Source organism: Jaculus jaculus, chromosome 16, assembly GCF_020740685.1.
Source record: "Jaculus jaculus isolate mJacJac1 chromosome 16, mJacJac1.mat.Y.cur, whole genome shotgun sequence".
Classification (NCBI taxonomy): domain Eukaryota; kingdom Metazoa; phylum Chordata; class Mammalia; order Rodentia; family Dipodidae; genus Jaculus; species Jaculus jaculus.
Window position 1 is genome coordinate 31071237 of NC_059117.1, and position 16458 is coordinate 31087694.

Here is a 16458-nt window from a genome sequence, read left to right on the forward strand (position 1 = left end):
TCATCATGAGTTCAAGGTCATCCTGAAACTACATAGTGAATTCCAGGTCAGCCTGGACCAGAGTGAGACCCTACCTTGAAAAACAACAACAACAAAACTCCTATTAGGATCTTTACTGGGTTTATAGTAACTTGATGACTTGAAGAAACTGTCAGAATTGCAATACTGGTCCAGGTTTCTAATGCACTTATTCAGGCTGTTTCCATATTCCTTAGTGAGTGCTTTATCATATAAGTTCCTTGGTTTGAGGTTTATTATTAGTTGTAGAATTTATTGCTTTAGACAGTGGATACATTGTCTCATTTTATTTATTTATTCATTGAGAAAGGGTTTCATTGTGTGGCCCAGGCCTCCCTGGAATTCACCATACATCCCAGGCTGGCCTTAAACTCCCAATCCTACTGCCTCAGTCTCCCAGATGACTGAATTACAGTAACTTCCAAGTAATACTTTCAAGAAGTGTGCATAAGGTGCTTGCTGAGTATGTAAGGTGTCTTCGGTAGATTCAGGTTAGGTGCTGTAGATGAGTGAGACTATGTGTCGATTTTTTTTCTGTGATTGGGTAAGTTCACTGAGAATGATCTGTTCCCAGGTTCAACCATTTTTCCTCATCAACAAGGAGGGTCTAATGGGAGGGGGTAGATCATAGATGAGCCTAAATCATGGTACCAAACTGCCTGTATTTGATGAAAAGAAAACTAATAAATCAAATTTTTAAAAAAGAAGTGTGCATAATGGTAAAGTTTCATAGTCATTTAATATCAAAAATATTCCTAAAATGGGCTGGGGAGATGACTCAGTGGATACAAACCTTGCTGCTCAAGCAAAAGAATACAAGTTCAGAACTCCAAACCCCACGTAAAAGATGGAAAGCTGCGGCAGGCTTCTCTCCCAGCACTCTGACAGCAAGATGGAAGGAGGAGACAGAATTTCCTGGAAGCTCACAGACAAGCTTTCCTGGTGAACATAGCAGTGGCCAGTGAGAACTTGAGACCCTGCCTCAAGCAAGGAGGAAGACAAGGTGAAAGTCCTCTTACCTCCATCTCTGTACTGTGGCACATGCAGACCTGCACTCACAGAAATGAACATGTGCACACACAGACACACAAACACCTAAGATAATTGTTTAGTGTTTAAATTTCAATGCACACAGAACTTTAGGTGAAAGAGTATATCCTATTAAAACTGCAAATAAATTTCTTTGTTTTGTTTGTGGTTCAATAGTTGATCTAATTTTTGTTTTACCCGTAAGAAACTCTTAGGACTTGTCTCTATTTTCTTGGATAAGAGGAATTTTACACAATATCTCCAAACATGTCCCTTCACATACGTAGACATTGTATTGGCTTTCCTTCTGAGAAATAATGGCATCATCTTAAAATATAAAGCTAAGGTCATTTGAGAAGCCAATCTAACTACAAGAAAGTAAGACGAAAATTAAATGTTTAATCAAAAGGCACTATAATTCCACCTAAAATCTGCTACCATGGTGTTTCTTCACAGACATCTTATGTGACTATTAGAGATTGTATATCAGGGAATTTAGTTTCCAGAGTACCTGCTAAGGAAGACGTTGGGATGATCAAAGGTAAAGGTAAAATGAAAGGAATAAGTGGAACTAAGAATCCAAGCTGGTCTCCAGGTAGATGGTGAAAATCTTCTTAGGAAGCATTTCCTCTATGTTGCTGTGTCCTTTTAACTGCCCATACCATGGCTACTTAAACTGAATACTGATTGGTCTTGTCTTTCAGCGAGTTTTGCAATAAGAAGCGTCACCTCCAGGATTGCCTGTTGCTCTTGCCCTAGTTTAGCCTGTGAAGAACTTTGTGATGAGGCACTGGTGTGAGGTTGGGGGTGGGTAGAGTGGCTTATTAGGGGAAAATGGTGTTACCCAAAGTCCTGAAACCTCTGGAACAACTGGACTTCAGTGAAAGTCTTGGAGCTTACAAACTTACGGAAGCAAAAATGAAACAACCCAGTCCGGAAATCCTAGCAATCCCCTATTTAAGATCCACTAAGGATATCTGATGTAAGATTCAGGAAACCGCAGAGGACCCAGCTGGGTCTTCTGGACATTTTATCAAATACCAAGGCAAAATAATAGTGCAGGGTTTATTTCATCCTTTTATTTGAAAATGGAATCACTATAAGTTACTGAGCTACAAAGGAACGTGGCTGAACAGGCAAGAATAGGACTCCCCATTTTGAGTTCTCCGGATGGCTTCTGCAAGAATCATGGAGATGGCAATCAACTGTATTTTGGAGCAGTGATTCATCTTATCCTCCTGGGGCATGGTGTTTGGGCCTGCCACTGCCTCGAAGCATGCGCTGCTGATGCGAGCAATAGCCAGTCCAGGAAAGATTCCGTGAGTCAAGACGGTATAAACGCTAGTGGACCCAGCTGACAGCAGTTTGTTAGCAGCTTGGCAGATGGTGCCACAGGTGTCAGCCACGTTGTCCACCAGGATGGCCACAAGATCCTTCACGTCTCCTACCAGCCCCACGTGGCCCACCTCGTTGGACCTCTTGCGTTCTTTGTGAATCAAAGCAAAATCCACATTCAAATGGTGTGCGAAGGAGGTCACTCTCTTGGCTCCACATGTATCAGGAGAATCTACGGTGCAAGTCTGCCCCCCCACCCCATGTTCTCGCGGACCCACGTGAGGACGGCGCACAGGCTGTCTACGGGGATGGCCAAGAAGCCCTGGATCTGCGCAGCGTGGAGGTCCACGGTGACGATGTAGCCACTGCAAAGGGACGCCAGATGCACACGCCACCTTGTGCATCTATCTGCTTTACGTGGGACCTGGAGAATCGAACCTTGATCCATAGGCTTCGCAGGCAAGTGCTTTAGCGGCTAAGCCATCCCTCCAGCCCAACGTACACGTTCTCTCCGCGCACGCTCTCGCCCATTTCCACGCAGGTCTCCTGGTGGCTGAATTTCTTCCTCACCACCTTGGCCCCCTCCAGGCCCAGGCGCTCAGTGATCTTCTGGGATAAATTCTTTTGTGAGCTGCCACTGAAGATTTTGATGTCTGGCATCTTGGCCAACAATCCTGAGCTCAGTGGTCCTCCTCCAGCTTTTGTCCCGTAGGAAGGAAGCAGGATCACTGACCCGAAGGGCTTCTGGTCATTGCTCAGCCGTCATCACTTGGCAGTTACAGTCTCTTCCGGTTGGGCTGTGCTGAACTGACCCCTAGTGTTTGGAGAACAAACAAACAAATAACAACAACAACAAAACCACTCTATTGACACCTACTTCCACGCTTTTGCATGGAGAATCAACTTTTTACATGGAAATTTCACTGGTGTTATGAACTACTGATTTTTTAGGAATGCTTAAACAAATTTGAAAACATAAAACCACAGAATTTCTACAAGGTCCCAAACTTGCAACTTGAAATGAAAAGTATTTCAGTGTTACTTTAAATATATTTTATTTTTATTTATTTATTTGACAGAAAGAAAGAGGGAGGGAGGGGGTAGCGAGAGAAGGAAGGGGGGGTTGTGGAGAGAGAGAATATGGGTTCACCAGGGCTCAAGCCACTGCAAATGAACTCCAAATGCATGCACTACCTTCTGCATCTGGCTTATGTGGGTCCTGGGGAATCGAACCTGTGTCCTTTGGCTTTGTAGGCAAACACCTTAACCTCAGTGTTACTTTAGACAAAGTTCCTATAATAGGGTGGAAAAAAGTTGGAAATTGGTATAAAATGGGCAAGTCACCTTAGAAAACAACAACAAAAGTCCCCACAAAGTTGCCAAAAAATGATAAAAAAAAACCTAGTAAAATAAAAATGCTAGCCATTTTCACATATGAAATAGGCTAAAATTATAAAATAGATAATATCTTCTAAAAGAATGTGTCAATGTGGATCTTGCAAGGGAAATTTGGATGTATACTTTGGCTCAGGTGTCTATCTAAAGGAATTTATTCTACAGACATATTCATAAGCACCTCTACAATATATAAATAATGTTAGTTACTGCTGCATTAAATCAACCAATAAACAGTTTATAGGTACCTTTTGTGAGTCAGGTGTTGTAGGACCTGTAGGGCATATGATGAGGAACAGACACTGACTACCACAGATTTGTTTATAAAAGCAAAACCTAGAAATTAACCAATGTCCACTAATAAGCAAATTATCAAGTCATTTATCATTCACATGATGCAACTATTGACAAGACTAATTTATGTGCAATTGCATAAAAATGTCTCCATGATATTATTACAGGTAAAAGCCACTTAGAAAAATATGTATAGGATTATAATGTATAATCACAAGATTTGTAATATTCTAATAAGTGTCAAATGAGTACGGTGTCTCTTATAATGATTACCTTTGGAGAGGGGAGTAGATTGTTAGGAGCTGAATTGAAGGGTTGTTATATATTGCTGCTATCTATTCATGCAGTATTGAGCATTCGTTACTTATATATTTGGTAATTGTTTCTTAGCAAATTTTAAGAATATAACTTCCACAGTGGATTGTGCGTTTGAAGAGTAGAGCAGGCAATAGGAAAGTTCATAGATAACAAAAAATTCCAACAACAAAATGTTTCACAAAACAATGGAGGTATTAATTACTAACCAGACATTCATGTCTTGTTAATTGTGTGCTTGACATTTGGACCCTGAAATGTTTTTATTTAGTTTTACATTGAGATATCATATATAGTTTAAAGTTACCAAAATTATTGAATGTACCTTCTCATGCAACTTCTGAGCTTGCTTAATGAGTTGGATTCATGGACAGGGTAAATTTAGGAATGAGGTAAGCAACAGTTACAGGTAAGAGTCAACATGTCTATGAGTCATTATTTGGCTTTAAAAATGTAATTTATATTTAGTGAGTTATTATTATAAACCACCAAAAGTGCACATGTTAAAAATGCTACATCAATATGACATGTTAATGATCCAATCATATCATCTCTCTTGACATCAACATACATTTTCACTTTAGCTCGTATTTTGGTTGGCCGACTGCTTTGTGTCCACAACCCTTCATTCTTCCTCTTTCTTTCCAAAAAGAACCAAACAGACCACCTATTCCATATAATTCATCCTAAACATACAGCAATTTATCAAGAAAATTCTGTAGCTTAAGTTAGAAGCACTAAAAAGTACTTATAGCTTCAATTAAATTTAGTTTTTCTTAGTGTTCTCAGTGTGTCACACATTTCTCAGTTTTTAATAAAAAACAAAACAGAATTTTAAATAGATTTAATATTACCTAAATAGGACTGAATGTTAATGTAAACATTTAAAACCATATAGTTGGTTATATTTTTCTTGAGGCGTTAAGTAGGAGACATTTTTGTCTTGCTGCTATTTTTGCTCTAAGATCTGGCTGTTGCTATACCTCACAGTTCCAGGGATTTGTCTAGAAACATAAAATGTTGAAGAAATGGCCTTAGAGTTCTGTTGGGAGCTATGAACCAAACCTCGGCCATGTTGACAGAAACCGCCATATACCAAGTTAAGTTTCTATTTCCTCATCTAATGATCTATTACCAGAAATGAAGGAGCCATTACGCCTGGGTGATAGCCCCTCCTGGTGCTGCTGGTAATTGATGAAGAAACAAAGAAATTGCATTTAGCCAGTAACCCTGTAATCTCTGGCCTGATTATGACTCCTTCCCCCTATAGCCCTATAAAAACCTATGTGTAAAAATAAACTTTGAGACCTTGACAAATACCTAGCTTGGTCTCCTTCTTGTGTCTGTTTGCCTCTCCCATTCAGGTAAACTTCTCCTCAAGTCCTTGTTCAACTCCCCGCTGGCCGGGGCAGAGTCCAACCAGCCATATTAATAGCCCAATTCAAAGACAGAGAAATAAAGTAACTTGAGTTTGGCTGACTGACTTAATAGAACCCAATATGGATTAGAATACAAACTCCTGTGCTGGGTGTGATGGTGTACACCTTTAATTCCAGAATTGAGGAGGCAGGGGTAGGAGGATCATTGTGAGCTCAAGGCTACCCTGAGACTATATAATTGATTCCAAGTCAGCCTGGGCTACAGTGAGACCCTACCTTGAAAAAAAGAAAGAAAGGAAGGAAGAAAGAAAATGGAACATGGGAATACTGACTTTCCTGGAATGACTTCCTTTGCTCTATAATTTTAGGTCCCTTTTCCTTCCACCTCCAGAGTTTATCAGAATGGCAATTAAAATAATAGAAAAACTAAAAAGTGGTACATAAACATTTACATGAAAATTTCATTTCCTATCAAATAACAAAGAACAAGCATGATCCAGAACACTCTTTTGCTTGAAACAACCTCCAAAATTTCCAGAGAGAAATGAATCCATCATTATCATAGGTTATGTTTGTCATTCTGACATTTCTGTTACCTCGCTATTGCAAGGGGATTTAGTACCTGCTTCCCTCGCTCTGTAGGATGAGCAAGACAACTGTCTCAGCATTGATTGATCCTGGCAAATAAATAAATAAAAGCAGAAATGATAACCTACTGAATAACACACTTTCTCTATTTAAGACATTGTTTCTTAACAAATTACCCTGGAAATGGAAATTATGATAGGGAGAAAATGCCTTATCTTTCTCCTTCCCAAGAGGAACATATTTAAATGTCATCTGTACAGATCTGTAAGAATTGTAGTTTGACGGTCTTTTGAGTCAATAACCAGAATATATATATTTCTTTGGTAATAGTTCTTTTCTTTGCTGATTATTCTTTTACCCTTCACAATTCCAACATAAATAATTCAAGAACAGCCCTGATGCAGCTTGATCAGCTAAAGAGAAAAGACATTTGGGCAGCTCTTTCAGAAAGCCAAGAAAAATGGTTGTATTTTAAGTTAAATAAATGCTTTCACTAAACATACTTGCAGTTGACAAAATGCTAGATGTTTAGGTGGCAATTATAGTTCTTTGATAAACTGTCAAATCTTGTCACAACACATGTTACAAACAAGGACAGATTTAGATGTCCTTTATGACAGCTTTGTGTAGGTTGGGAATATGTGGCAGTTAATTTCAAACAAGGAACATATTTTTCTTTCCAGCAGTTATCTGCTTGTTTATTAGCAAGGGTTTCTTTGTGGCTTTAATCTTACACATTTCACTCACAGTTCCAGATCATTACTGTAACATTACCTTCCCTCATTTACTTTGTTCATAATAATCACCCACAATACTTTGAGAAAACCATTTCCCACAGAGTCACATTTGGTAGAAATGCTTTAAAGTTTGTTTTGTGATTGTTTACCATTGAAGTTGACTACTGTGTGTGTTTATCAAGCTTTTTGCTAAAATCTGTCATTTTATATAATAGATGTGTAGATAGCAACTCGGTAAATAAGGCTGAGTGAGACAAATAGAGAACAGGGACAATTTTTGTGATTTAGAAAGACGACTTTAATTCTGAGTGTTATATTAGACTCCTGAAGGTATTTTTGAAACGCACCTTGGATTTTTTTTTTTTAAAGTCTGATGAATTTAAAAGTCTTAGTATAAAATAATAATCTTGCAGTAGCAATAAGGCTATATGGTAGTTTAAACGGATGGCCCCCAAGTTATTCAGGATTTTATTAAACTTTGTAATTCAGATCTGCAGCCATCTGGCTGGAAGTGGTGTCACTGTGGGTAGATCCTAGGTTCCAACCCTAAGGTGTGGAGGTAGATTTGGAATTCCAGTTTAAAGATACGCAAAGTGCCTGAGCTTTGCCTGGGATTCCTAAGTGTGCTGTGTGGTGTGGCTTTTGGGTTTTGGCTTGTGGCTCTTCTCTCTCTGAGCTCGGACATGTGAAAGTGGGCCAGCTTCTTCTGTCATTATGGAATTTCCTCTGCTTCAAATAAATCTCTTCCTCCCATAACTGTGCCTGGTCTGGAAGTTCATCCTAGAGACTTGAAGCTGACTCCTATAGGTTAAATGAGCCGAATAAAATATTGTAATGATAAAGTTATATTAAAGAAACTCCATTAATACTAAACTGTAAATAAGAAAATGTGTTCCTGATATTATGAAATAATTTAAAGCATTTTAGAGCAGTTTTTGTAATGTAATATTTGCTTTTTCATGAAGAATATGCTTTATAAACGATAAAGAATATATGTTAATTATATGTAGACAAAACACCAGTTCCATTTATGCTATGTAAACCTCTTTCCAAGATGCATGTCCTTCTCTTTCATTGAGAACACTTATTAATCTTGATAATTGTTGCAGTTACCTTCTTGTTACGGAGACAAAGCATCCAACCAAAAGCAGCTTGTGGGATGAAAGGGTTTATTTCAGCTTAGCGTATCAGGGGAAAGTTTCATCAGGGTGGGAAAAGCATAACAGGCCTGAGGAGGAAGCCTGAGTCACATCTTCACATCGTGGGAAGTAGTCGGAATAAACTGGCTATACCAAGTAGGGCTAAACCAGTAAACTGTAAGGCCAGCACCCAGTGACACATCGTCTTCAGCAAGGCTCCACCTCCCAAAGAATCCACAACTTCCTCAAATTGCCATCTGCTGGGGTTCAAGTATTCAAAACCCAAAAACCAATGGGGGCATTTCATTCAAATTATCACAGTAATCAACACTGATACCAGCTCTCCATTCACATACGTGAAAGCTGTGTGCAATACATTTTGGTATGTTTTGTGGTCTCCAACTTCAGTGGCATCCTCAGGCTGGGAGCATTTATTCCAATACCGATTCCCAGGTGCTGCCACCAGCACACCTGATCAGCAGACCTGGAGTTTGTGTTTCTAATAAGAAGCCAGGTGATGGTAAAGCTGCTGTTCTGTTGGCTATACTTCTCATAATCTATTTCACCTAAATTTTCAAATGCATTGGCTAAATGCTTTCCACAGGTTTTTGTTTTGGTCTGGTTATGGTTTCTTGAGGCAGGGTCTCACTCTAGCCCAGGCTGACCTGGAATTCACTATGTAGTCTCAGGGTGGCCTCGAACTCACGGCAATTCTCCTACCTCTGCCTTCTGAGTGCTGGCATTAAAGGTGTGTGCCACCACACCCAGAAGTATTTTCTTTTTTTAAAAAAAATATTTTTATTAATTTAAAACTTAGGGGGTGGGCACAGCCAGGCCTCTGAATGCTGCAAACAGTAGTGAGAAAACAAAGCTTGGGTCATAATGCTTTGCAAGCAAGTGCCTTTAACCAGTGAGACACCTCTCTAGCCCTCATAATATGTTCTTGTTTTATTTCATTATTTATAATACCTGGAGTGTGATTCTGCTTATCATTAGAGGTATATGTTTATAATTATTCTTTCTTTTTACTAACTATACCAGGAATCTATTAATTTTATTGACCTTCTTCCCAGAGCCATTTGAAAGATTGAAGTGGTTAAGTTGCTTATTTCTAACTTTATTGACCTCCAGATAATTTAAAAAAATATTATTTTTAAAATTTTTATTTATTTATTAATTTGAGATAGAGAAAAAGAGGCAGAAACAGAGAGATAGAGAGGGAGAGAGAAAGAGAGAGAGAGAGAGAGAGAGAGAGAGAGAGAGAGAGAGGAAAGAGAGAGAGAGAGAGAGAGACTCCTACCACTCCAGACGCATGCTCCACTTTGTGCATCGGGTTTTATGTAGGTATTAGAGAATTGTACTGAGCCCATCAGGCTTTGCAAGCAAGTACTTTCTACCACTGAGCCATCTTTCTAGCACTAAAATTATTATTATTATTATTGTATTTTTTGTTGTTTTTCTGAGGTAGGGACTTACTCTGGCCCAGGCTGATCTGGGATTCACTATGTAGTCTCAGAGTGGCCTCAAACTCACAGCAATCCTCCTACCTCTGCCTCCTGAGTACTAGGACTAAAGGCATGCAACACCACCCCTGGCATCCTAAAATTATTTTTATTATTTGCTTCTATGATTTCTGAGTAGTTTTGCTGTTCTCTTTCTAATTTTTTTTTTTTCCCCTAGGTAGTGTCTCACTCTGGCTCAGGCTGACCTGGAATTAACTATGTAATCTCAAGGTGGCCTTGAACTAACAGCGATCCTCCTACCTCTGCCTTCTGAGTGCTGGGATTAAAGGTGTGCACCACCACGCCCGACCCTTTCTAACTTTTGAGTTATATGTTTATTGTTTACTACTATGGAAAGTTATATGCATTTCTTCTATGTACTTTCTTTTATTTAAAATTTTTTTTAGAGAAAGAGAAAGAATTGGCATGCCAGGGCTTCAGCCACTGCAGTTGAACTCCAGATGCTTGTGCCAACTAGTGGACATGTGCAACCTTGTGATTGTGTCACCTGGCTTTGTGCATCTGGCTTATGTGAGATCTGGTGAGAGATCACACATGGGTCCTTAGGCTTCTCAGGAAAGCACCTTAACTGCTCAGCCATCTCTCCAGCCCCCTATGTACTGTTTTAACTGAAGTTTTTCAATAATCCCCAAAGCCTCACACATCCTGTACAAGTACTCTCCCTCTAGGCCACACATCCCAACCCAACAGAATAACCAAAGAAAGACTGTCTTCATTTGCTTTAGTTCGGCTGCCTGTGTGTGTTTGTGTGTGTGTGTGTGTGTGTGTGTGTGTGTGTACCTGCGTGCAGTGTATGTGCAGATGTGAGCACCCATGTGCATGTTTGCAGAGGCCAGAGGAGGACATGGGATTTTCTGCATTTTATTTCCCTGAGACAGAGTCTCTCACTAAGTCTGGAGCTCACTGCTCTTGGGTTAGGCTGGCTGAAAGGGAGCCTCACCACTGCTCCTGTCACTGCCACACTCAGTGCTGGAGGCACAGACAGTCACAGACATACCTAGATTCTCCAGTGGGGATTGATAAACCCACTCAAGTCTGCATGCTTGCTCAGCAAGTTGTCTTGACTGCTGAGCCATCTCCCTGTTATGTTGTTGTTTTTGTTTATTTGTTTGTTTTGGCTTTTGCTTTCTTGACTTTTTTTATTGTTTGTAAGAGTTATCAGTGAACATGATTGGTAGTATTCAACGGTGCAATCCTTCATGTGTGCAGAGTCTGACACACTTGTCCCGGGGACTGTGACTCTGGATACATTTAATCCTACACCTTCTCAGCTACCATATCTTCAAGTTCATCTGTATTGACCTTGGTGAAGTCCCACTTTGAGATGTGGATCTTCTGATGGCCAGGAAGCTTCAACTTGGCTCTGCACAGGGCATCAATCACACACTCTTTATTCTGCAGCTTGGTGCAATGCCCATGATGACCTGGCCAGTATGAGCCCTGGCCGCAGTTACCTGGGGCTTCCCAAAGGAAAGTTACCTGTCTGGAGCCTACATTGTAGATAGCAGGAGATCAGAAATATGAGCTACTATTTTTGTCTGACTAAATGGACGTATCATGCTCACCAAATTGTTCATTAAATATTTAGGTTTATAGCATCACTTTTCAGATGGTGGTGACAATTTGGGAGACTCAAAACTCACGAAAATGCTGAGAAGAAGTGGTAGGGGCATGTTCCACACTGAGACATCTCTATCATCCCTCAAGGCTCAGGAACCATTGCAGAAGAAACAGATGGCAGAAAGAATGTAAGAGCCAAAGGAAGGGGAGGAGTGCTTTTAGCACTTTTTTTCTGACTGAAAGTGGCCTTGATATTTATGACCTCACAGTTGCTGACACTATTTATGTGAGACCTGCATAATAGGAGGGGAAAGTGATGACATCAAAATAGAAGGGAGAGTAGTTGTAAAGAAGAAGGAATTCGGTGGTGAGGAAAATTGAGAGGGGGGAAATGAAAAGGTTGTAGGAGGGAACATGATCATGGATTATTGTATATATTTATAGAGGTTGCCAATAAATGGTTTAAAAATATGGATATCCTCAGAAAACAGTTCCCAAGATCTCTTAGGACAACCTAAACAAGCAGCAGGCTGCATCCACTCTCAAGAGGCTGCTCCTTGTAGCCATTGCACACCAGGCCCCCACAAGGAAAGCAACTAAATTAGTTTAATCTGCTGCAGATTTTTTTTTTCCCAGACAGGATTTCACATTGTATTCCGGCTGGGCTCAAACTCATGGCAATCTTCCAGCCTCAGCCTTATGAGTGCTGGTGTTACAGACACACCTGACTATCCTGTTTTGTGTTTGGGGGGTGATCAGGTCTAAAACTTTGCCAAGGTTGGTCTCGAATTCCTAAACTTAAGCTATCCTTCTGCTGCAGTCTCCTGAGTGCGGGGCAGCAGGTCTACATGCTTATACACTGTGCTTAGCTATGCACATGTATCATTTTTGTTATTGTCCTGATAAAACTTTTCTAACTTTAACAACAATTTCTCCTTCATTTCAGGAGTTTCAATGTTCCCACCCTCCTTCCTTATATTCTTTCCTTCTGTCCATCTGTCCTTGACAGGGTCTCGTTATGTAGCCCAGGCTGCTCTAGAAGTAGCAATCCTCCTGCATCCGTCTCCCGAGTGCTGGGATTACGGGAACACAGCAATGGGGACATTCACGCGCATTCTTGAGAGATATGTTTGCCTCAATCATCACTTGTATTTTCAGCCTACTGAAACCATCATTTCCTCTCTATTTGGCCTTCATTATTTCTACTTAGAATGCAGCCTCCTTTGGGATTGCTCCTTTGGAGATAATGCATTTTTTTTTTCTTGACTGCTTTTCAGGATTTGTGTCTGTGTGTGTGTGTGTGTGTGTGTGTGTGTGTGTGTGTGTGTGTGTGCTCCCCCGCCCCCACAACCATGTTTAAAGATTGAAATTCACTTGGTTCTTAAATCTGTGCATTGGTGTTTTTCATCAGGTATGCAAAAGTTCTTGTGATTTGGGTATTCAAATCTTGCCTCTGTCTTCCTTTTACTGAAACTAATGCAACACGATTTAGCTCTCATTCCATTTTCATAGTTTTTTTCTTCCTTTCTCTTTTTAAATCTTTCTGAGCTACATGCTGCATCCTTTCCTCTGACCTATCTCAGTTTACTTATTCTGTTCTCACCCATGTCTAAAATGCAATCAATCCAGTCTATTGCATTTTTAATTCTAGTTACTATAGTTTGAGGAGACATTTTATTGAATCATTTTGCAGTTCTGCTAGTAGATGTTCCTAAGTCATTGTTCTCAACAACTATCTTCCAACTTGTTATTGTTTGACAGTATTTTAAAAATATCACAGCATAATAGATATGTCTGATAGTTTCAATTGGAAAATTTTAGAATCTATATCTGCTTTTTATTCTTTGTGCTTATGATGAATTTCCCCCCCTTTTGCACTTATTCATCTTTAAATATAGGCTGCTGGGCTAAGAATTTACCTGAGGAAATTCTCTGAAGCCTAAAATGAAAATTTCTTTTTCTAGAAAGAATTTGCTTCTGATTCTTTCTTGACTTGCTATTAATCTGAGACCATCTTTTACCAGAACAGTGTTCTATTTCCCCAAGAGTCCAGCTAACATATTCCTAGATGGCAGAACTCTGCAACAAGGGTTTAAAGTCATACCTTCACAGAGATCTCCTGTTCTCTCCCCATCCTTTTTTTTTTTTTTTTTTTTTAGTGGGGGAGTGGTTTCCAGGTTGGGCTTCACTCTAGCCCAGGCTGACCTGGGATTCACTATGTAGTCTCAGGGTGGCCTCGAACTCACAGTGATCCTCCTACCTGTACCTCCCTAGTGCTGGGATTAAAGGTGTGCGCCACCACACCCAGCTCACAAGTCATTGCTCCTTGCTGTGGACTGTAGAGGCAGGTTTCCTTCTGGGTCACCATCACTCTGAAGACAGATAGCTCTTGCGACCCCATTTTAATCAATCAAAAATCTTGTTCTAGATTCTTTTTCCAAGGCAGACCCTGGACCTTAGTTTCTATCTTCCTTGGCCAATGACTTCTTTAAATATTAAACCTGAAATCATAGCTGAGCTATGAAAATTTTAGGATGAGCCTATGCTCAGATCCCCTTCTCTTGAAGGATGAGGTAGCAAGCAGAAAGTGTCATAAGCAGAGGGAACTTGTGCCCAGGGGAGAAGGCATCTTAGAAAATGATTATTAGCAGGGTCTATGCCAGGGTGGCTAATAAATACATTAGAGTGGATGGGTCTGTGGGTGCTAGAATGAGGTAGTCTGAGAGACTATGAGAAAAATATCACACTGTGTGACACAGAGATGAGCTAGTTCTTTTTTTTTTTTTTTTTTTTCGAAGTAGGGTCTCACTTTGGCCCAGGCTGACCTGGAATTCACTGTGGAGTCTCAGGACGGCCTTGAACTCATGGCAATCCTCCTACCTCTGCCTTCCAAGGGCTGGGCTGGGATTAAAGGCGTGCGCCACCACGCCCGGCCAATGAGCTAGTTCTTAAGAATTAGGTACTATAAATTTATGCCATGATGATTATAAAGAATTTATAATTCCAACTTAATCTTTTTGTCTGGTAGGACCTAGGAAATTAGGGTTTCACGTGCATTTATAATATCCTAAAGCCAGTGATGACAGGCACTAGAGGCACATGGTGGATGTCCATTCTATACCTACCTTGTAGAAATTCTTCTTCAAGAACGTTTCTTGTGGTTGTTGTTGACTCTAGCAGTTTACTTCACCAACAGTCACTTTGGTGTAAATACATTCTGCTTCATATCCTTATATGTTAATTTAGCTTTTATCAATTCACTTCATGAGCTCTCGTTTCAAATGCACTACAATGAAAAACATGAAACAGCTTATTAGTGTCAATCTATTTTATTCCTCTTGTACACATACAAAAAGAGAGTTTGCTAGTAGTTAAGTGAATTTACAACCATAAGCTAATATTTTATTTTTTGAAAATTATATAGTTTTAAAGCAGTATTTTATTTTCACTAAGAAAGTGCTCTATCAGTTTGGGGCCAGGAGAAATGGTGATAAATGGTATTTCTAAGTAGAGCAGGACATAGTTCGTTGCTTTCTGATCTCTTTCAAATGTTGTCTACATGCAGAGAGCCAGATGTGGCCTGTGGATCTGCACATAAACTACTTAGACTGAAGAAGCTCAAATTCTGGCTCAGTAATTTCATTATCTGGATAACTCTTAGTAAATTAATTAACACAGTTTTGCTACTATTTCCTCATCTATAAAGTGGATAATAAGAATATTAACAATCGATGAAGATTGTAAGGCTGAACTAAAGTAAAATAACTGTAAACCATTAAAAACCTTATGTATGACTTGTATATCACATACACTATACAAGTGTACTTTTTAAAATATAGGATTCAAGTACGTAGCAACAATTTCAAAAAGAGACGTCATCGTTGTGTGTGGGGGGGTCTACCTCTGCAGGCTTGGCTTTATTTCTCACTGTCTTTCCCTAGAGGGGTAATCACACCACAGTGGAACACACCAACACGTGGGTCTGTGTGCAGCTTTGAACCAGGGTGATTTTCACCCCAAAATCTCCTCAGTCAGGCAACAGTAGCAAAAGCACCACCGTCAGTGCCAACCTGAAAGGCCAGGTGATGATAACAGGAGAACTAATCAATAGGGTGCTGCCGTACACAACTGAAAGCTAGACAGAGCAGTGTGAAGAACAGCGGCGCCTGACCGTGGTGGTGTGGTGTGAAACCAAGAAGGGCCTTCGCACAGATACTTGTGCTCCAGGTGAGTGTGGAGCCTAGGTTTGTAAGTGTACGGGACATTATTTCCTTCATGGTCTGAGGTGTGTTTATATTAGCTTCGTTATCTGGATTCATGCTTATACTAGCAGGCACTCTCGGCACAAAGCATTTTTCAAGGAAGTTTTATGGTAAGGCTATGTGGAAAATTGCTGGCCAACGCCAGGGGATTGGTGTCTCCTTTTCCTCAGTCAAAGAGCTTTTTTTTTTTTTTTTCATCTTCTCAGGTACTGATCACAAAGTCTTTCAGACATTTCAATGTTCAATTCTTACAGCCATCTATTGTCTCAATTTTAAATGGTCATTGGAAAGCATGATTCTCCAGTGATGAAATACTATAGTAGTAGACTGTTCATCACAGACAAAAAAATCCCCTGAAGCTTTTTGAACAAGAGCATAAATGACTACTTATTATATCACTTGAAGAGGAAATTTCATAGACCCTTTTGATAATTTTTTCTCGTTTAGAAACATATCATTTGGAAAGAAAATTCTCTTTTGTCTTGTTTCTCTGCTAACTTTTATTCTTGCTTGCTTACTCCTCATTGAAAATGGAGAGCAGCTGCCACTAACTTTTTTGTATACTGAGAACCATTATTAAAAATATCTCTAAGAGCTGGGCGTGGTGGCACACGCCTTTAATCCCAGCACTAGGGAGGCAGAGGTAGGAGGATCACCGTGAGTTCGAGGCCACCCTGAGACTCCATAGTGAATTTCAGGTCAGCCTGGGCTAGAGCAAGACCCTACCTCGAAAATCAAAAAAAAAAAAAAAAAAAAAAAAAATCTCTGCTGGGCAGGGCACAGTGGCACACGCCTTTAATCCCAGTACTCAGGAGGCAGAGGTAGGAGGATCGCCGTGAGTTTGAGGCCACCCTGAGACTACATAGTGAATTCCAGGACAGCCT

At 40.0% G+C, this 16458-nt stretch overlaps 1 protein-coding gene and 1 non-coding gene across 2 annotated transcripts in view; both read right to left on the minus strand.

Moving 5' to 3' along the window:
* Positions 1-2159: 2159 nt before the first annotated feature.
* Positions 2160-16458, minus strand: part of Prps1l1 (phosphoribosyl pyrophosphate synthetase 1 like 1) — a 70690-nt gene continuing 56391 nt past the window's right edge. Inside the window, 5 exon segments of the mRNA XM_045136046.1 lie at positions 2160-2630; positions 2633-2847; positions 2850-3196; positions 3577-3675; positions 14438-14598. Coding sequence (XP_044991981.1) covers positions 2160-2630; positions 2633-2847; positions 2850-3042 — 879 coding nt within the window. The 5' untranslated portion in view covers positions 3043-3196; positions 3577-3675; positions 14438-14598.
* On the minus strand, positions 11799-11932 carry LOC123455431. The gene has a single exon (XR_006633907.1). It is a non-coding gene; the product is annotated as a small nucleolar RNA SNORA70 (small nucleolar RNA).